This window comes from Pipistrellus hanaki (genome assembly GCF_964339955.1).
Source record: "Pipistrellus hanaki genome assembly, chromosome: 2".
Classification (NCBI taxonomy): Eukaryota; Metazoa; Chordata; class Mammalia; order Chiroptera; family Vespertilionidae; genus Pipistrellus; species Pipistrellus hanaki.
In genome coordinates this window covers 185,492,317-185,512,892 of record NC_140504.1, presented here as the reverse complement: position 1 = coordinate 185,512,892, position 20,576 = coordinate 185,492,317, and the positions used below count along the sequence as shown (strand labels likewise).

The window sequence follows — 20,576 nt, the reverse complement described above, 5'->3', positions numbered from 1 at the left end:
CAGATCACGGTCCCTCAGAGAGCTGGAGGGCCGGACTATATGAACTACTAATTCCTACTGTAACACCTCGGCTGCACTCACTGCCCAAAAAACCTGGCGGGCCGGATCAGACTCCTCTGCGGGCCGCATGTGGCCCGCGGGCCGTAGTTTGAAGACCCCTGATTATTCTGAACGGTCAGGAGGATGGGACAGAATAACCTCAACACCAGGGCTTAAAATGGACTCTCCTTGGCCTGCTGTCCGCCCGACACCTGTCTCAGCAATCCAGGCCCCAAAGGGAGGCGAGGGCAGAAACAAGTTAGCATCTCAGTTGGCAGACCTTAGTTCTGCAGGGCCAGGCAGGGGTGCTGTCCTGGGTGCGAGGAGCTAGACCAGCGATGCCTACTCACCTCAGACAGCAGAAACCCGCCCCAGAGGAGGGGAGCCAGATCCGGGCCCTGTCTAGCTGTGGCTGGTTAGGAAGATGCCTTGGACCGCCTATAACTATTCACATGTGAGCACACCTATCTGGCTTGCCAAGCACTTTCCCACCTGTTTCTCATTCAACCAGCCCCCCAGAAGCGGGAATTAGCCCCCTGTGATGCAGTGGTTCACATACAGACTTTGTTTCTCGCTGGCTGTGTGGCTTTGGGGCAATCACTTCACCTCTCTGAGCCGCTCTCGCCTCACCTGTAAAAGGGGGAGAATAGAGCCCGCCCGCCCCTGCAGTTTTGCTGTGAAGCTTAAACGAAATCATGGATCTCCAGAACTCAGCAGTGCCCGGTGCAGGGTCAGCAAATCTGTCAGCTCCTCCTCTGAATTCCCCATTTCACAGAGGAGGATCGTGAGGCTCCGGTGAGTTACCAAAGGATACTCATCTGAATGTTTTTAAAAATTATCAGACACCCGAAACCGGTTTGGCTCAGTAGTAGAGCGTCGGTCTGCGGACTGAAAGGTCCCAGGTTCGATTCTGGTCAAGGGCATGTACCTTGGTTGCGGACACATCCCCGGGAGGGGGTGTGCAGGAGGCAGCTGGTTGATGTTTCTCTCTCATCGACGTTTCTATCTCTCTCCCTTCCTCCTCTCTGTAAAATATCAATAAAATATATATTTTTTAAAAATTATCAGACAAACGCACCATGAGCGCAAGTTAAAGCTGTATTTCACTTAATCCTGAGGAAACTATCAGGATGATAAAGCTATTGTAGTTCGGAGGACTGATGGGTATAATCAATGAACCATAGAGTACACTGGGAAGAAGATTGCTAGTCGGATTCCAGCCCCAAACGCCCTACAGTGCATGACCTATGACCTTTGGGTTATAACCTATAATCTCTACTAGTCAGAAATCATTTGTATTTGCCAAAACCGGTTTGGCTCAGTGGATAGAGGGTCGGCCTGCAAACTGAAAGGTCCCAGATTCGATTCCCGTCAAAGGCATGTACCTTAGTTGCGGGCACATCTCCAGCAGGGGGTGTGCAGGAGGCAGCTGATTGATGTTTCCAGCTTTCTGTCCCTCCCCCTTCCTCTCCGTGGAAAATCAATAAAATATATACTTTTTAAAAAAGGAAATCACTTGTATCACTCTTGGATATCTGTTTTCTACAAATTAGCATCTTAGTTCTCAGACCTATAAAACGTCTGGGCATGAATCCATCGGGAGCCATGACCTTCAGGGGTTTGTTTGATGATGCCCACTAGGGACCACGGTTTAGACTTATCTGTGCTCAAGCAAGTGAGCTGAGACCCCGGAGGCTCCTGCAGCCTCCAGCCCCTGCACTGGTTAATTTTTCAGTAAGAGACCCAGACAGCTCAGGGCTGGAGGAAGCAGCAGCAGCAAAGAAGCAACAGATGGGTTTCCATGGTGACTGCCTCCGAGAGCTCTACGTGTCTCCTTTCTGAGCTGAGATGGAGGTGCGGCCGGAAGAACATGGGTGCGGGAGGGGGAAACCTGGTCCCGATCTACCCCGATGGCAGCTTAGTGTCCCTGGGGCAAGTCACTCACCCCGCTCTGGGCTGAGGAGGAACAAAGGATGCCATTTGTTAGCTGCCTGCTCTGTGGCAGGCATTCTCCCCTTTAATTCTTTCCCCAGCAAGCCTTTGAGAAAGAAGCTATTGTCAGCATCGTATAGATGAGGAAACAGAAGCACAGAGAGGTGGGGTAACCTGCCCAGGAACACACAGCTTGTGAAGAGCACCTGAGCTGTGCCCTTCAGAGCTGTCACACCCTCTCAGAAAAGGAGGGGTGGTGGGGAAGCGGAATCGGGGTGCAAAGAGGGAACACTTCCGGTCAAGCACAGTGAAGGTAGCTTCCATTTTCTGCCTGGGCACCTTGACCAATATGATACCCGGCACCTCAGGCAGAAGCAACTCCACGCTCAGGCGGCCCTCAGACCACCCCACCCCCACCCCCACCCGCTACCCACCCCCGCCCGCTACCCGCCCCTGCCTGCTACCCGCCCCAGGCAGCATGACACCACCACAGCCACGGAACAAACACGCTGAGCTCCGGGATGCCATCCAGAGCATCTCCTTATCTGCAAACCCTCTTAGAGGCTGCTTCACACTGCCCTGCAGGAAACAAACAAGCCTCCTGCCCCTCCCAGAAGCCTCCCTCCTCCTCCCCACATCCTCCTCTTCCTCCTCTTCCTCCTCTTCCTCCTCTTCCTCCTCCTCCTCACTGTTGTCCTCCTCTCTCCTGCCCTGTCCCATTCTCATCATCCCCAAGTGCTGGCTTCTGTCCCAGTGATTGGAGCCCCGGGGTGGGACAGGCACTCCTGGTGGCTGTGACGGGCCCAGAGCCCTGAGCAGAGCCCAGACACGTCTTTTTAGGACGAGCCCAGCTCAGTCCCGCCTGCCAGGATGCCCTGCCTTCTCTTTTTTCATCCAAGTCCCAAGGCAAGTATGTGAACGGCAGCTCTGACAAGCCCAGGCCCAGCTGGCCCGAGAGCCTCCCCGGAAGGATGAAGGCAGGAGAGGGCGTGTGTGGGCACTCAATGTGGGCGTGGGCCTGAGCCAGCCAGGGGGCCTGGAGCTGGAGCAGCGGTCCCACCGCCATCCTCTCAACAGCTGGCCTTGGCCTCCTAGCCCTCCCAACTCCGTCCGTCCGTCCGTCCATCCATCCATCCACCCACTCATCCATCCATCCATCCATCCATCCATCCACTCATCCATCCATCCATCCATCCATCCATCCACTCATCCATCCATCCTCTCATTCAACAAGCTTTGGTTTGACATGCATTATGCTGGTACAGGGGATGAGAAGGATGAATTCCCAGCCTTAGAACCTGACTATCGATGTAAGAAATGTCCAAACCTGTAGAAAAAAATGTGAGTTTATTTGAATCAAACTGATGACAGTTACCTGGAAGCAAAAATTCAACAAATTGAGAACGTGCTCCAGAGAATGGCAGATTTGCATCTTATTTTGTACACCAGAATCGAGGGAGAAAATGTAAGGAGAGCGACATGAAGTCCATGGGTGGTAGATGAAGGGGGCGGGAGAAAGCAAAAGGGGGCATCTCTGGGATTGAATAAAGTGTAAAAGGAAGAGACACATTGGTGGGTACAGGATGACTGATACTGTTTACAGCACTCGGAGATGGAAAGTGGGGAAGGGAGTGACAATGAGAGATCGGAGGTCTCTGCTCTGGTGCAGGAGTTATGCCCCGAGGGGCCTGGAAAAGGAGCTCACTCTGATATTTCAAAAAATGCAAAAAGGCAACAGACAGGCTCACGTAAGGTAGAGATGGACCTTTGTCAGGAAGTTATAGGCCTAAGATATGATTACCGCCATGACCTGCTATTGGTTAGAAACTTTAATGTTCAGACCATCCTCGGGGGTTATGTTCAGTCTCTGAGTTTGCAAGGCCCACCATGCAAGCCTCCCCTGAGCTTGTCAGGGCTCACAGGTGGCTGCTTTTCAGTCCACATGACCTTTTCCCCAAATGGCCCCCTTCCCTTCAAGTCTTCCCCATCTCAGTTGCTGGCACCTCCACCCTGCCTGGGGCTCAGGCCACCCCTCACATCCCACCCATCAACAATCCTGTCATTTTGCCCTGGCTCAAAACATATCCAGAATCCGACTACGTCTCACCCCCTTCACTGTTCCCACACAGGTGGCCGCAGGGATGGTCCTAAAAAGCACATTGTTACCCTTCAGGTCTTAGGGGAGGTGTTACTGCCTCAGATGCCTCCTCTGGCCCCTTCGTCAGTAATTGCCTGGTTACTGGGCTCTCTCCCCCTGGACAGTGACCGAGGGCCTGTCCCAGGGGACAGGAGCTGGAATGGTGCAGTGGCTAAGGGAACGGGCTGCCTGGGTGTGGCTAAGCTATGGGAATTTAGGCAAGTTACACAAAGCTCCCTGGGCCTCCGTTTCTGCATCTGTAAGATGGAATCATGATGGTATCTCCTTCGTAGCCCCCATAGGAAAGGATTAAGTGAAAAAACACAGTACTATGAATGTTAGTAATATACCATTCTTCAGTGGTATATTCCCAGTGCCTGGCATAAAGTTTGGCCAATATTTACCAGCGGTACTCGGGAAGCATTGGCTGGATGGATGGATGAGTGTGTCTGGGTAGAGAGAGATGAAGCAATGGCAGGAGAACCCAGAGGAGGACCCGAGCCCGGTCGGAGGAGAGTCAGGGAGGCTGCCTGTCGGGAGGGAGCTGATACCCATCGGGCAAGTCTGTCAAACTCGCGGCCCGCGGGCCGAATGCCTCGTTGGTTTGGCCCATGTTAGCCTTTGCGTTTGACATGCTTGCTGAAGGGCGAGGAGTCAGCCCAGCAAACAGAGGACAACATGCAGGCAGGAGCGTGTGCAAGGGGCTTTCACCACAGACAGGGAACGTCGGCCCATCTCTCAGGGACTGACCCTGTCACGCAAAGAGGCCATATTCCCTCTTGGCTGGCCATTTGGAAGACATTTTGGGGAGTCATGATAAGAAAAAAAAAAAAAATCTGAGATGCTCTAAATTAAAATGACAGTGTCTGGGGAGTTAAAGAAACAGGACAGGCCGTAGCCAGTTTGGCTCAGTGAATAGAGCGTCGGTCTGCGGACTGAGGGGTCCCGGGTTCGATTTCGGACAAGGGCATGTACATTGGTTGTGGGCTGGTCGATGATGCTCTCTCATCGATGTTTCTAGCTATCTATCCCTCTCCCTTCCTCTCTGTGAAAAATCAATAAAATATATTTAAAAAAAGAAAAGAAACAGGACAGTTAGCTTGTCGGAGCTGACCGTGGGCTAGCTCTGACCTGCTGCACTGATCTCAGAACTGGCCCTGCTTCCCCTTCTCCCCTTCCCTCTGTCTGTGGCTCCTGTAATGCTTCCAGAGGGCTCGTATCGACCTCCACCCTCTGCCTGATGCATCAAGAAGGCTTGCATCAAGAAGGGATGACGAACACGCTGGCTACCTACCCAGCCGTGCTTCTGGCGCTTTAAACTCCACGCCTTGAAGGGTTGGTGTGAGAATTCAGACACAGTGGCAGCTTGTGGCGAACTGAGGCGTGGTCCCTCCTGCTGGTTATTATTGGCAATGAAGGCAGCTGGTTTGGAAGGGGTTAAGGGGAGACCCTGCCTCCCAGCCAGGAACGAATCAAAGCTGGCAGAGGAGGAGCCAGGCTGCCACTGGGAGAGAAATCTAGACCGGCCAGATGTTGCCGGGAGAGGGAAGGGAGAAGACGCATAGGAAGGGCTAGGGGCCCTGGGCAGGGCCTGGGCGCAGGGTCGCTGGCCTCGGCCCGGGGATAGCTCCCAGCCCGAGGGGGCAGGGTCAGCCTCGGGGCTGGAGGAGGAGGGGCTGAGCTGCCTGAGCCGGAGACAGCGGTCGGGTGGGAGGGGACCAGGACCAAGAGCCCTCCTGGCCCCCCAGGCAGGGAGCACCGGCCGCACCCAGGCCTTGAACTCAGCTGACCCTGATAGCCCACATGGGGCACAGGGTCTAATTTTAGCTCAGCCACAGGGCCCGGAGCCCAGGAGTGCCTGTCAGCTGGCACAGGGGTGGCCAGGGCTGCTCCGGGACTGCTCAGGCGGCTGGGGCGGGTGGCGGGGAGTGGGGGGGCGGGGGGTGGGGGTGGGGGGGTTTGGGGAGACCAGCCCTGCACCCTGGCCAAGCTGCCTCTTGTGGGAGCCCTGACAGGTCCCCCATGGCCTGGCAGGCAGTCATTCCCATTGAGGGCCAGGTCAGGGGGTTCAGCCAGAAGGCCAGCAGGGCACAGCCTAGCAGTCTGGACAGAGGTTGCATCAGCCTGAATAGTGCTTGGGGGCAGGGGGCCCTGCTGGGAGGGCAGAGGCTGGCTCGCTTGTCCAAAGGTCCAGGAAGCAGAGTCCGGACCACAGGAACGCAAGGCCAGAAAGCTGGGCCCTTCCTGGCCTCCCGGTGCCTGGGTGGTTACCTGCTGTTTGACCCCGCGCAGGCAGCCTGCTCTCAATGGGCCTCAGTCTTCCCGTCTGTACAATGGGGGCGCTGAACTAGGCTGATCCCAGCTCCAGCGGCCCACCCTCAGGCCCCCCCGCACCTCCTGCTTCCCCGGCCCCGACTGTGGGCGGCCACATGCAGTCCTGGAGAAGGAAGTCCCTCTGGCTGGCCCTGCTGGCCTCCTGGCTCCTCGGCCTCCTGGGGATCTTTCCCCTCCTCCGCCTGGCAGTGCCCACTGGACCTCGGGCAGGGGCCCCCCGGGGCTGGCCCCGCTGGCTGGATGCAGAGCTCCTGCAGAGCTCCTTCCAGCCCGGGGAGCCCCCAGAAGATGCCCCTCCACCTCCTCCGGCCCCCCGAGGCGGCAGCTGCGACTGGGGAGCTTGCTTTGACACCTCCAAGTGCCGGAGCGGTGGCTTCAAGGTGTTCGTGTACCCAGCGGCCGGACCGCCCTCTGAGACTCAGCACAAGATCCTGGCTTCCCTCGAAGGGTCCCGCTACCACACGGTCAGCCCCACCGAGGCCTGCCTCCACCTCCTCAGCCTGGACGCCCCGGCCGGAGCGTGCGGCCCGCTGCCCCCGGAGTGGAACCGGGGCAAGAACCACCTGGTCCTGCGGCTGCACCCCGCCTCCTGCTCTGGGCCCTTCCCCCGCGGACAGGCGATGGTGGCCGAGGCCGGCCCTGCGGGGGACGCCTTCCGGCCCGGCTTCGACGTGGCCCTCCCGCCGCTCCCCGCAGCCCACCCGGTTCGCGGCGGAGCTGCCGGCCGGCTGCGCCAGCACAGCCCCCGCCCCGGGGCGGCGCTGCTGGCCTTGGCGGAGGAGGGGGGCGGGTGGCGCATGGCAGGTGCCGCCTCCCCTGCCTGCCCCCGGTCTGGACACTGCGAGCGGGACCGTGGACCGGAGCCGTGAGTGGACCTTTCCCTCCGGGGGCTGGAGGGGAGGGACCTGTGATGGGAGCGAGCCCAGAGGACAGGGGGAGGGCAGGCTGGAGGGGGGAGAAGCAGCCGCAGCAGGGGCAGACAGGGTGGGCGGCAGATTTGCTGCAGGAGGCGGCCAAGGCAGGTTTCGGAGTCTCCCTCGGGGATCCTTCAGAACAAAGAACACGCCTCCCTCTTACTCTTCTTACCTTATTCCAATTTAAAATTTTATTTGACATAGCACTCCTATAGTGTGTGCTCTGTGCTAAGCACTTCCATAAATCATGACTGTCATGAGCTAAGACTAGTTGCTATCACTGTTCGTGTACCCGCCACTGAAGCTCAGAGAGGTCAAGTGGTTTATGGGAGGCCGCCCAGCGGGAAAGAGAACAGCCAGTATTTTAATTCAGCATTGCCTGCAGCATTAGAATTCCGAGTTTTAAGGGAGAGTTTATGATCAACCCTGTCCAAAGCCTCAGAGCTGGGGAGATTACTCACAGATGGAAGCTGCTCTCATGTCCAAATTGGAGGATTAGCCTTTGGTTACATAAAACATGTGAACTAGGCTAGACTTACAGAATTTCCTGCTAGTGAGAATCCCAATACATATAAGGAGCACCAGAGCCTAAGGGCCATGGAGAGCTCTTAGAAACTCCTCTCTACCTGGGCTATTAGGGGTGACATACCTTAGGTGATAGAGCAATTACCCACTAAGCACCCTAACCTCTCTGCACCCCCAGGAGGCCAGCAGCATCCAAAGGCTGGCTGGGCAGGCAAGAATATTTTCATGTATAACACTAGGGGTTCAGTGCATGAGTTCGTGCACCTTGGAAGGAACTGTGGGCCACAAGCCTGTGGTGGGCTCAGGAGCGGCTCTCAGCCCATCCTCTGCGCCCCTGCCTGGCCCCTCCCGCTGTGGCCCCAGGCCCCTGTCGGCTGGCAGCCTCCACCCCCGCTGCTACCACCCCCACGTGCTGATGATGCCCGTTCTGCTGGGGCAGAGCAATTGGGGCCGGTACTGGTGGCAGGTGCCAGCACCAGGCGGGACCGTGGCCCATCACAGTGGCCGGTTGTCTGGTTGTTCTGTTGTTCCGCCGTTCGGTCTATCTGCATATTAGCCTTTTATTATTCAGGATGAATATGCTCATTTTTATATCAATCCTGAAGTTGTCCAGGGCCCCCAAAGCAGAGGACTCCCTCTCCCTCTCCCCGGCACCGCCCTGTCCTCTCCTGGAGCAGCACGCGCTATTCTGAGCTCCACTTCCCTCCCAGGAATCGTTCACCTGCCCACACTCCATCTCCGCCTCCGCCTGGGGCTTTTGGGGCTTCTCTCCGCCAAAGGGCACGTGTGGGAACGAGTCCCTCCACCTCCCTTAGGGAGCACCCCTCCGCCTCCCTTAGGGAGCACCCCGCCACCTCCCTTAGGGAGCACCCCGCCGTAAGGACAGAATTTGCCCCATCAGCTCCCACGGCCTTTCTGCCAAGAGCCACCCCTGCAGCTACCTGAAAAGCCAGATCCCCCGGGTACCTCAGGCCCAGGTGTCACCTTTGGAGACAAGGTTCCTCCATCGCCGTACCCCAAGCCCTTTTCTGACCTGGCTCTTAGCTGCTCTTGCTTATAGAACGTTCTTCAGCCGACTGTAGTTGCTGCTGAATGCAATCGGTTATTGGTGAATCTGAAAGCTATTGCAGCCTCAACTTCTTTGAGAAACTGAAAGTTAGGGAACTGCACAGGGTAGGTAAGTACGCACTAAACGTTTACTGATTGACCCAAAATTGGCCAGAACTGGCCAACGTTTTCTAATCAGCTTCCTGACCCTCTGAATAGCATGTTTGATAAGCTTAGTTCCAAGGCAGGACGCCTGACAGGCTCGAATACTGTCCTCTGAATGTAGGCGGCAGGAGTTCTAATCTCTGGGGTGGTTTGAGCCTCAGTTTCCTTGAAGTGCCAGGTAGCTCCCTACTGGAGCCGGACAGTATAGGGCCAGAGTCACAGAGAGAGGCCTACAGCCGTGGGGTCAGCCCCTGGAAGGCAGCCTGAGTAAACAATGCCGAGAGAAAGAGGCGACTCACAGTCCCTGCCACAGCCCACTTTCGCTCCGCTGGCAGGAGCCAGGAGGAGGGGAGAAGCGAGTATCTGGGGAAAGCTGGCTCTGGGCTTGGTGCTGTGGGTAAGTCCTGCCCAGCCCTCTGATGCACCCTCAGGGGCGGTATTCGTATCCCCGTGCCCGGGAACAGGAACCTGAGGCTCAGCGAGCTGGAGGGAGCCAGCCCAGGGCCTTTGGTGACAAGCCCCCTGGTTCACGGCCTCCCTCACGTGTCTGACCAGGCGCTGGCCCCGGGGTGAGACCCTGCGCTCCGGCTCCAAAGCCCGTGTTTTTCCACCTTTGCTGAACAGGCGCCTGTTGCTTTGGAATAAGCCTCCACCCACTGAAGTTGTTTCGTGTTTGTATGAATGGGGAATTCATTCCCGCGGCACACATTCCGAAGGCACAAAGGGGCATGCAGTCAGAACGCCCTCACACCCGTCTCTGCCACCCCGCGTTCCTTCCCGGAACCAGACCCCGCTGCTTCTCATGTGCTTTCTGAGGGGCTCTGTGTGGGTACCAGCAACATGTGTGCACGCTCTCCCGGGTTTTTACTTATTTATTTACAACTTCAATGCAGGGTTTAAAGTCCCCTGGCCCATCTCTGCTGGGCACAGGGGGTGCAGTGCCCAGGGCCCATGATACTTATGGGAGCCTGTGAAATTATCTTCATTTTTCCCCGCAAAATCAGGAGGAAAAAAATGAACTTTTAGGTAGAAGAAAATATTTTCATTTATAATATGAATATGTTCATTTTTATATCAGCACAGTTATCAAATATATTTTTTTAATAATTTTTCACGGCAAAGGGGCCATGAAAAGTGCCTGGCGTCTGAAAGTAGGTAGAGCCACATTGACGCCAGCCTCGGGCACTACGGCCCTGAGACCGTGGCAAACACTTACCTGGTCACTGAACCCTAAGGCTTAATTGGCAGATACCACGATGACCCTTCCATCACACACACTCTCTCTCTCTCTCTCATCTAGCCTCTGCTTGTTTACCTCCACTGATGAGGAACTCACCACCTCCCAGGGCCACCCACTACTGGCTACTTACAACCAGCTCTGTTACTAGAATTTGTGCTGAAGCTCACTTTTCAGGCATTGGATCCATCCGTCCTGGGTCTAGCCTCCAGGCACACAGGGAATTCATTCACTGAGCACCTACTGAGTGCCTGCTCTCTGCCAGGCACTCTGCCAGGCCCCGGAGACACTGAGATGAGGAAGGCACAGCCCTGTCCGCATGTAGCTCGGCCTCGAAGGAGAGACAGACAGGTCCCTGGTGATGACTCTGTTATGCAGAGAGAAGCTGTGCAAGCTGCCTGCCTGGCTCCTGGGCTTCAGAGCTATGTGACCTCTGTGGGCCTCCGTTTGCTCACCTGTAAAATGGGATACTAACATCACACACCTACCATCTCATAGGGTTGCTGTGAGAGTGAACTGAGATAATGAACGTAAAGCACAAAGTAAGTGCTCAATAAAGGCTAGTTGGCTTCTTACCACTCCAGGGCACACAGGCGGTGAGGCGGGAGGGGGGGGGGGACGCCATCTCTAGAGAAATCAGGGAGGCTTCCTGGAAGAGGTGATGTGTGAGCTTAGATATCAAGATCAAGTGGGATTCCTTGGGCTGCAGGGCAGTGGAGGGGTGCTGCAGGCTGAGGAAGGAGGACACGCAGAGAGGGAACTACCGAGGCCAATGAGGACTGAGGGGTGTCGCTCATTCACCCTCTTTGTTGCTGGGTTCCCTGAAGCCTTAACCTCAGGCGCTTGCAATCCCTTAGGGCTTTGCTGGGGGGTGGGGGGTGGCCGTAGCTGTCTGGTGCTGCCCCTTGTAACGAGGTAGAGGGTGTTCTGTTGTTGAACTTGTGGCTTCTTCCAGGGAAAAAGCACTGGAGGAAGAAGGCTGGGTCCCTGGGAGCCCCCAGCAGCAGCTCTGAGTCGTTCAAACCACCGGGGCCCAGAGTTAGCTCCTTGACTCTAGTTCCAGCTGTGCCCGGCTCTCACTGAGACCCTGAGCTCCTCTGAGTCTGAGACTCAGTCTTCCCCTCTGTTGGTCCAGAGACGAAAGACTCCGGGACTGCTTCCTGAAGGTTCAGACTCAGGACCTGATAGGCTGGAGCTGAGGAGGATCCCGGGACCCTCTGGGCCCCATCCATCTGTCCACACTCAGGCCTGTGCTCCCGAGTCCTGCCTGCCCACCGCCCCTTCCCTCCCAGCAGCGAGGTCATGGGCGCTTCTCTGGGTGGGCTGTGGCCGCCCCTGCCCCTCAGGCACCCGGCCTGAGTGAGGCCCTGGAGCGGGGGAGGAGCCGGAGGAACAGAGGCGGCCTGTCCTCTGGGCGAGGGGCCTCTGGCAGCGGCTTCCTGTGTGGTTCCAGGCGGGGGCCCAGCCCGCCCTGTGACAGAGGAGCCTTTCACGGGCCTGGCTCTCGGGAGGGGGAGCGGGGGCTCTCGGGGAAGCCACTCAGGTGCGGGCTGCCCGGGGGTCTGCGTGTGGCAGAGCCGTGGGAGGGCTGACACGTGTATGTCCACGCCAGGCTGGGCCTTGGAAAGTCGGTCCCACTGCCTCCCACTTTGCAAATGGGGAGACTGAGGCCCAGAGAAGAGAAGGGAGGTGACTGAGACAGCAGGGCCAGAGGGGGAGCTAGAGCCCTGGGCCTGAGGTGTGGGTGAGGGCGAGTGTGCCTCTGGTGCTTGTGTATCGTGTGTCCCGAGTGTCTGCCAGCACCTGAGAGCACGATGGCGCATTGTGCGTGGGGAGTGTGGGGCTGGGAGTCCGGAGGGAGCCCGGTGGGGGAAGGCAGTGTCTCAGGCCTCCTGTGCCTCCTCAGGACCCACCCTGGGGCAGCACTGCCCAACGCCACCTTCTGCCTCATCCCAGGCCGTGCTGATGCCCTGCGCTTCCTCCAAGCCCTGCAGGTACAACCCCAACTGGAGCGTTCCCCGTCCCCGCCCGCACCCCCCTCCTGTGCGGCCAGGCTCTCTGGGCCCTGGTAGGAGCTGCTCTTTGCTCTGGGACTCAGGTGCACCTGTGTCCATAGTCGTCTCACCCACAGCACAGCACCCACACTTTTCTCCTTTTTGCTCCCCAAAACACGTCTCTCCTCTTTGCTTCTCGCCCCCAGTAGCAGCAGCTGCTGACTTGGACCTGGGAGGTGGGTGAGTGTGCAGGGTGGGGTGGGGCCCGCCAGTGACACCCCTGCCCCCCAGGCCGGCTGCATCCCTGTGCTCCTCAGCCCTCGCTGGGAGCTGCCCTTCGCGGAGGTCATCGACTGGACCAAGGCGGCCATCGTGGCAGACGAGAGGCTCCCGCTGCAGGTAGCTGAGGGCCCTGCCCATGGGTTGGGGGCTGGACCCCGGGCATGGGAGGGACCCCAGGATGCCAGCCCCCGACTAGCCTCAGGCCCCCTCTAATGTAGTATACTGATGATCCCTCTCACCGTCCCCCTCCCCCCTCCAAGCCTCTGGGATTCCATAGGACCCGAAGGAGGCAGGTTCTGAGGGTTCTGAGAGCAGATCCTGAGCCTCTTCCAGCCTCAGTTTCCCCATATGCACAATGGGATACGTTAGACCAGGTGATTTCCTTGGGCTCAGCCCCACTGGTCCATGGCTACTTAAATACCCAATGTAAGGGAAGACCACATGTATACACACACACACACACACACACACACACACACACACACACACCAGAATTGGCGTGCCTCCACATGGCTATGAGTGACAAAGGAAAAGACACAGTGCCTTTTCCATCTGATGAAACTAATTGTGCCCAGCTCTGGAAAACGTGTGTGAGCCTTGAATCTGCCGAGAAGTGAGGATGGTGTAGAGTAGGGGTGTCGAACTCAATCAGAGAAGGGGCCAAAATCTAAAATCCAGCCTAAATCGCGGGCCGAATGGTTTACTGAACAGTCATAAACTGACAATGTCATAAACTGACAGCGGAATGCAGTGATGACAGCGCGGTGCGGGCCACATTGCAAGGCCTGGCGGGCTGGTGTAGAGAGTTAATAACATCTATTCATTGAGCCTCCGCATTGTGCTGAGCACTTCATTTGTGCTGATGTAATCCTCACAACCACCCTGAGGCAGGTACAAAGGTTCTCCCCACTTTATAGATGAGGAACTAGACTTCGAGAGCTTAAGTAACGTGTCCCTGTCAGTTACTAAATGGCATTTACACTCAGCTCTCCGTGACCCGGGAACTCCGTCTGCTGTGCCCTGGGACTTGGCCACGGGTGGCTGCGGCTAACGGGAGACCCTCGGAGAGAGGGCTTCCGGTTCCCAGCCCTCCACCCAGGTTGTCCCCACCCGAGGGCCAGTCAGGGCTGACGAGGCCCCTGCCTGCCCCTTCGCTCCCTCCGCGGCCCAGGTCCTGGCCGCCCTCCAGGAGATGCCCCCCACGCGGGTCCTCGCCCTGCGTCAGCAGACCCAGTTCCTGTGGGACACCTACTTCTCCTCCGTGGACAAGGTCATCCGGACCACTCTCGAGGTAAGGGGGACTCCTCGCCCCTCTCCCGGCCCCTCCTCTGCCTTGTCCGGGCTTCCTCCTGGGCTGAGGCCGAGCCTGGAGCTCTTGGACACCTTCCTTCCCCAGTGCTGCCCTCAGTTTCCCCATCTGTACAGGGACGGCTGTGCAGGCACCAACTCCAGCCGACAGGTCCTGGCTGCGGGGCTGTGCTGGGAGGGGTTCTGGGGCTGGAGAGGATGTCATGAGCTGGTAGTGATGTCAGTCACGAGTGAGGAAGGAGAGGGGGGCAAGCTCGCCAACATCTGCCAACTGTGGGCACCATCCCCGAGTGCCCCCCACTCCGGACTTCCGCCTCTGAACCCTTCTGTCCCCAGGGATCAGGTGATGCCACTGCCACCCCACCCCCCACCCCCTCAGCCATAAGGGGGAGGAGAGGGAAGGCGGCCTCACTCCCTCAGACCCGCCCTCCCTCTGCAGAGCCTGCGTTCCTTTTGCAGATTATTCAGGACCGGGTCCTCGGAGTGTCCGCTCGCCCGTCGCTGATGTGGAACAGCCCGCCGGGGGCACTGCTGGCCCTGCCCACGTTCTCCGCGAGCCCCTCGGACTTCCCCTTCTACCACCTCCAGCGGGGTATGTCCTGGGGAGGGACAGCCTGGAGTCCCCTCATCAGCTCCCCCCAAGTTCCTCCCGGTCTCACCCACCGAGCCCCCAAGGTCCCCCCCAAGGCCGCAGCATCTCCCGGCTCCCAGGGTCCCCTCCCACCCTAACAGCCTGTATCCTCCCCCAGGCTCTCGCCCTGCAGGCAGGTTCAGCGCCCTCATCCGGGTGGGGGCCACAGGCCAGCCCCCCCTGAAGCTCATCCGGGCAGTGGCAGGCTCCCAGCACTGTGCCCAGGTCTGCCCCCTTCCAGCCGGGGTCCTGGGATCCAGGGTGGGGGGGAAGGGCAGGACCTTGAGGATACCTAGACCCCAAAGATAACCACCATTTGGGGGAGAGGAGGCACGGGAGGGCTTCTTCAAGTGCCCTGGCTGCCTTTTCCTGTAAGTCCCACGTTTCTATTTATTTATTTTTTAATGTTTTTATTGACTTTTAGAGAGAGAGGAAAGGAGGGAGAGACAGAAACATCAATGATGAGAGAGAATCATCGATCAATGGACTGCCTCCTGCACCCCCCACCCCCTTACTGGGGATCGAGCTCACAACCCAGGCATGCACCCTGACAGGGACTTGAACTGTCAAGGTTCATGGTCGATGCTCAACCACTGAGCCACACCAGGCAAGTCCCAGGTCTCTTACACTGTCCCCCACCCTCTTTTCTACCTCCCCATGGAAACTGAAGACTTGATCTGGAAAGAGGTGCCTCTTGAGGCATGGACCTGTGTCCACTCAGTTATTCACCCAGCAGTCCCTTTCTGAGCACAGGCCCTGGGCGTGGTGCTGAGGATACAGAGAGAAAGCAGGCAAGGTTCTGCCCGCGGTTGATTCGCTTGGCGTTTCCTAGGACACAGACTGTCAAATGTCCCCTCCAGAGAAGCAGATAAACCCCCGAGGGTCCTTGCAGAGCAGGGAAGCACTGAGCTCAGCCAGGGCACAGATGGAGTGGCAGCAAAGCGCAACACCTGGGCTGGGAATGCTAATGGAGCAGGAGAATGAACTCTTTGAGAAGATGGGGGTGGGGCATGGGGTCAGGACCCCGGCTAGGGGCCACCACCACCCCAGTTCTAATAGCTACCTCACGTCACTGGAACTTCTGCCCTCCAGAAGCCCAGAGGCAGAACTGGGCAGTAATGAAAAGACTGTGGCTCCAGCTAAGCTCTTCCCAAACTCACCTACACAGCTGCTCACCCGTATTTCTTAAGAAAGATGGCTCCCGGGACCTTACTGCCCCGGATTCAGTAGCCCCTCCCCCCCTTTCCCCTAGATCTTGGTTCTCTGGAGCAATGACAAGCCACCCCCACCCAGCTGGCCTGAGACAGCAGTGCCCCTGACAGTCATGGAGGGGCACAGGAAGGTAAAGGGCGGGAGGGGCGCGGGAGAGGCGGGACCTGGGGGAGGCGTTTACGTGGGCCTGAGCCAGAGCGGGCCCTTCTGTTGGGCCTGAAGAAATCAGGAGGTTTGGGCTACAGACCTGCAGGCGTGATTCCCTCCCATCCCCGGCCCCTATGGATTGTGCTTCCAGAGAACGGGGGTTTTAGGAGCTGGGGGTATGTCGATGATTCAGATGGAGGGATGGAGAAGCCCGATGCTGAGGAAACAGCCGGATGGCAGCACATGGGCCCGGAGCGGGGGTGGGGGTGGGGTGGGGTTGGGGGGGCGTCTTCTGTGAACCTGGGATGGAATGAGTCACCTGCTTGCCGGGTGTTTCTGGGCAAGTCCCTTCCTCTCTGGACCGGTTTCTTTCCAACAAAGGATGCCTGACAACCCCCTCTAGAGCTGAGATCAGCATCCAGAGGGACAAGGGAGGAATCCTGAGATGTCCAAACTGAAAGGGCCCCTAGGCACCAACTGCCCCCAAAGAGGACACTGAGCTCCAGAGAGGTGAAAGGAGTCTCGGGTCCGAGAGCTGTTTCCGCTGCCCGTCCTTCACCCCGCACCGCCCTCCCCTGCAGGCCAGTGACCGCTTCCTCCCGTTCCGTGCCATCAGCACCGACGCCATCCTCAGCCTCGATGCCCACAGCAGTCTGTCCACCAGTGAGGTGAGGGCTGGGCCCCAGAGGAGCCCCGGGTGGTGGGTCTGAGCCAGAGGGCCCCGGCGGCTCCTCGGATGCCCTGGGCAGGGAGGGCCAGATGCTAAGAGTCCACCTTTCGCCTTTGAAACCACCCAGCAAGTCGCTCAGCCTCCGCTTTTGGAATCGAAGAGCTTTCTAATGACTCTTTCAAAAACATTATTTTCAGCTCCTACCAGCTGAAAAAGTTCCCCTACACACACCCCCCCCCGCCCCCCCCCCGGCCTGGTCAGCCAGGCTGGCTTTGCCTCCGTGTCTCTGGATGCTCCTCCTCAGTCCACACTCACGTATCTCCCAGGTGGACTTTGCTTTCGGGGTGTGGCAGAGCTTCCCGGAGCGGATGGTGGGCTTTCGGACATGGAGCCACTTCTGGGATGAGGCCCAGGGCGGCTGGGGCTATACTGCTGAGAGGGTCAACGACTTCTCCATGGTCCTCACCTCGGCGGCCTTCTACCACAGGTACAGGAGGTGGCCTGGCGCCGGGATCAGGGGCTCTTTAAGCCAGGAGCAGGGGGGCATGGAGGGAGCACAGCAGTCAGCCCAGAGCCCAGAGATCCAGGTTCAAGGCCCAGATCTGCCATGTCCCAGCTGCGAGATGGGCGGGTCTCCTCACATGTCTCTCTTTAAAAAAAAAAATACATTTTTATTAATTTCAGAGAGGAAGGGAGAGGGAGATAGAAACATCAATGATGAGAGAGCATCACTGATCGCCTGCCTCCTGCACGTCCCCCTTTGGGGATCGAGTTCAAAACCCAGGCACATGCCCTCGACTGGCATCAAACCCAGGACCCTTCAGTCTGCAGGCCAGTGCTCTATCCGCTGAGCCAACCCAGCCAGGGTCTCCTCACTTCAGCTTCCTCATCTCTATAATGTGCTGCGATAATCAAATGATCAAAAAAATTTTAATTTTTTTTTAAAGTGTGTGTGATGAGCTGGGGAGCTGCTCTAGCACTCGTCTTGGGCAGGGACTAAATCCTGAATAACTTTTTTAAAAAAAATATATTTTATTGATTTTATACAGAGAGAAAGGGAGAAAGATAGAGAGTTAGAAACATCGATGAAAGAGAGTCATCGACCAGCTGCCTCTTGCACACCCCTTACTGGGGATATGCCCACAACCAAGGTACATGCCCTTGACAGGAATCGAACCCAGGACCCTTCAGTCCCCAAGCCAACGCTCTATCCATTGAGCCAAACGGGTCCCGGCCTGAAGAGCTTCTTTAGAGGAGTTCCTGACACATGTTTAAACCAAATACGGATCGTCTTGCAGGGGTTCTCAGGGAGTGAAGGACACTCATGTCTGCAGGGGCCGTGGGAGGGCTCATCTCAGTTAATCCACATCCTTCCAGAAGCTGGCTCTGGGCTGCCCTGTTTGATGGCCTTGGATTAGCTGATCCTCCCTCCCCCACACTCCCACCCCCAGTTTGGCTGAGTTCATTCCTGGGGCGGGGGCCCAGGGAGCTGGGAGGGAGGGGGCAGGAGCTACATGCACCATTGGCTACAGACCAGCCGCCGAGCACAGCACCGGAGAGGGCGGCTGGTACTCGGGGCGGAGCCCTCTGAAGTGGCCGGGCTCGGAGAGGGAGCGGGGTGTTAGCCAGTGGCTTCAGAGGCTTGGAGAGGGGGGTCCAAGGGGGAGTGAGGTCAGGACTGGGAAAACAGAATGGGGGCGGTGGACTCAGCCTCAGCCTCTGCCTGCCTCCCCCCTCGCCCAGGTATTACCACACCCTGTTCACCCACTCCCTGCCCGCGGCCCTGAGGAGCCGGGCCGAGGCCGCCCCGGGCTGCGCGGACGTCCTGATGAACTTCCTGGTGGCAGCGGCCACCAAGCTGCCCCCCATCAAGGTGCCCTGCGGGAGGCGGCCCGCGGAGGCCGGGCCACCGCAGGTGAGGCGGCGGGGCTGGTGGGCCCCGGAGGAGCCGGGAGGGAGGGTTCCCTCTGGGCGGTCAGCACCAATCCCTCCTGTGGCGGGTGCGGGGAGAGGCCGGTCCCGGAGGACAGAAACCTCGGACGCATTTCCCTCCCCATCCTAGGCGCCCAGGGGCCTGGGGCCCGCGCCGCAGCCCGCAGCCCGGGACTGCATCGACCAGCTGGCGGCGGGGTTCGGCCACATGCCCCTGGTGTCCTCTCGCCTCCGCCTGGACCCGGTGCTCTTCAAGGACCCGGTGTCCGTGCTGCGCAAGAAGTACCGGAGCCTGGAGAAGCCCTAGGAGGGCCCGAGGCCCCTGCCGGAGCCTGGAGAAGCCCTGAGGAGTACCGGAGCCTGGAGAAGCCCTAGGAGTGCCCCGAGGCCCCTGCCGGAGCCTGGAGAAGCCCCAGGGGGACCCCCGGAGCCCCTGCCGGAGCCTGGAGAAGCCCCGGGGGGACCCCGGGGGGCCCTGCCGGAGCCTGGAGAAGCCCTGAGGAGTACCGGAGCCTGGAGAAGCCCCAGGGGGACCCCCGGAGCCCCTGCCGGAGCCTGAAGAAGCCCCGGGGGGACCCCGGGGGGCCCTGCCGGAGCCTGGAGAAGCCCTAGGAGGGCCCGCGGGGTCCCTGCCTCACTGCCCGGAGCGCGGAGTCTGCTCGGAGCCGGAGGCTCGGCTCAGGTGTCCCCGCCCCGAGACACCAGGGACCCAATCAGACCGCCCAGTGGCCAATACGTCAGGCCCCTATTGGCCTATCATAGAGCCGGGGGCGGGACTCCAGCCCGGCAGCCAGCTTCTGTTTCCAGATGCGAGGCATCATCTATCCTGTTTCCGTGCCTTTGCCCCGCGGACTCCTCTGCTGAGCTGGGGTCTGGTGTTTCCAATCCTCGCCTCCCCCGGCGTTTGCCCGACCCCCAGCCCCTCTCGGGATCGGTTGGTCTCCTCTGCGTGTTCACAGCCCCGTGTGCCCGCAGTCCCGGCACTGTAGCCGCGACCACCGCCGGCCCCCGGACGGTCTGGACACCCCGGGCGTGTCCTCCTCTCTCTGGCCTTGCAGGTAGCGCTGCGGATATTGGACGAAAAGACCATTGGAAGAGACATCCATTGCGCCCCTGCCCTGGGAGCACGGTGTCGGGAGGGTGGACAGGATGTGCCGAGGGAGAAGACCAACCTCCGTCCCCATCCCTGTGGTTCCTAGTCTGGCGGGGAGGCAGCTCTCCGCAGACGCCGGGGTCGCCAGGCGCCAACCTCGCGTCCCAGCGATGGAGCAAAGAGAAGCTCCGGGAAGCCAGTTTCTGGGCTTTTTTTTTTTTTTTTTTTTTTTCCCCTACCAGGCGGAGCGAATGGGGAGGAAAGGGATGAGAACGCAGGCGATCCGCCCGGGAGAGCCCGGGACCCTAGGCGCGAGCTCGGTCGTTGCCCTGCATTACCAGGCAGGACCGCTAGAGGGCAGCGCCGCCCCGCGCTCCCTCCTCCGGGACCGGGAATGCAGTTCTCAGCTCCCTCTGGTCGGAGAGCGAGCCTGGGCGCTAGGAGGCTTGGAGGTGCGCAGCCTGAAGTCTGCAAAACCAGGAGGAGGGGACTAGCTGAAGGAGGAGGCCACGCCTTAGCCCACACACTTAGGACTAAGCAGGGCCGTCTGGAGCGGGCTAGGTGGGAGCAGAAACTGGAGTGCCTGTAGGTGAAAGTGCAGCGGGGGAGGGGACGCTGAGCTCTCCCGGGTTCATCCACCTGGAACAGGAATTATCGCTTCCGAAATACAGCGCCTGTCCGTGCCTCCTCAAGCTAAGGCTATAAATACCCCCACAGCAGCTGCACGAGGGAGGAGCCTGCGAGGGGGACGGCTCTAGACGGGTGGGGGCCATGGGTCCAGCCCAGGTCCAGGGTGTCAGGTGTTTTTCTGCTTTGATGGCCTCGCCGCTGTGGAAACTCCCGTGACCAGCTCGCGGGCCAGAACACGCCGTCCCCCGGGGCCTCTCCAAGGCTTCCCATCCCCAGCCTCCAGCCTGACCTCTGCTCCCTGGGGCCAGTCACAGCTGGGGTGCTGAGAAGGCTCTCCTTTGGAAGAT

At 58.9% G+C, this 20,576-nt stretch overlaps 1 protein-coding gene across 2 annotated transcripts; it reads left to right on the top strand.

The window, feature by feature from the left end:
* Positions 1-6,090: 6,090 nt before the first annotated feature.
* On the top strand, positions 6,091-18,859 carry EXTL1 (exostosin like glycosyltransferase 1). Of its 2 annotated transcripts, none has more exons than XM_084872279.1 (11): positions 6,091-7,307; positions 12,237-12,324; positions 12,616-12,723; positions 13,778-13,897; positions 14,374-14,506; positions 14,664-14,770; positions 15,798-15,887; positions 16,486-16,572; positions 16,901-17,061; positions 18,318-18,489; positions 18,637-18,859. In XM_084872279.1, exons 1-11 carry the CDS (start codon positions 6,538-6,540, stop codon positions 18,811-18,813), a joined length of 2,013 nt encoding a protein of 670 aa, XP_084728405.1. In that variant the 5' UTR covers positions 6,091-6,537; the 3' UTR covers positions 18,814-18,859. The 2 variants fall into 2 exon arrangements, with proteins under 2 accessions (XP_084728405.1, XP_084728406.1); XM_084872280.1 differs by lacking the exon at positions 6,091-7,307 and adding an exon at positions 9,151-9,490 and having other exon boundaries at positions 11,466-12,324.
* The last annotated feature ends 1,717 nt before the right edge of the window (positions 18,860-20,576 follow it).

Excerpts from the sequence above, each read along its gene's own strand:
- EXTL1 (XM_084872279.1), top strand. The coding sequence starts at position 6,538 with ATGCAGTCCTGGAGAAGGAAGTCCCTCTGGCTGGCCCTGCTGGCCTCC. Across the intron at positions 14,771-15,797 it reads GCTCCCAGCACTGTGCCCAG|ATCTTGGTTCTCTGGAGCAA; the intron begins GTCTGCCCCCTT and ends CCTTTCCCCTAG. Across the intron at positions 17,062-18,317 it reads TCGGCGGCCTTCTACCACAG|GTATTACCACACCCTGTTCA; the intron begins GTACAGGAGGTG and ends CCCCTCGCCCAG.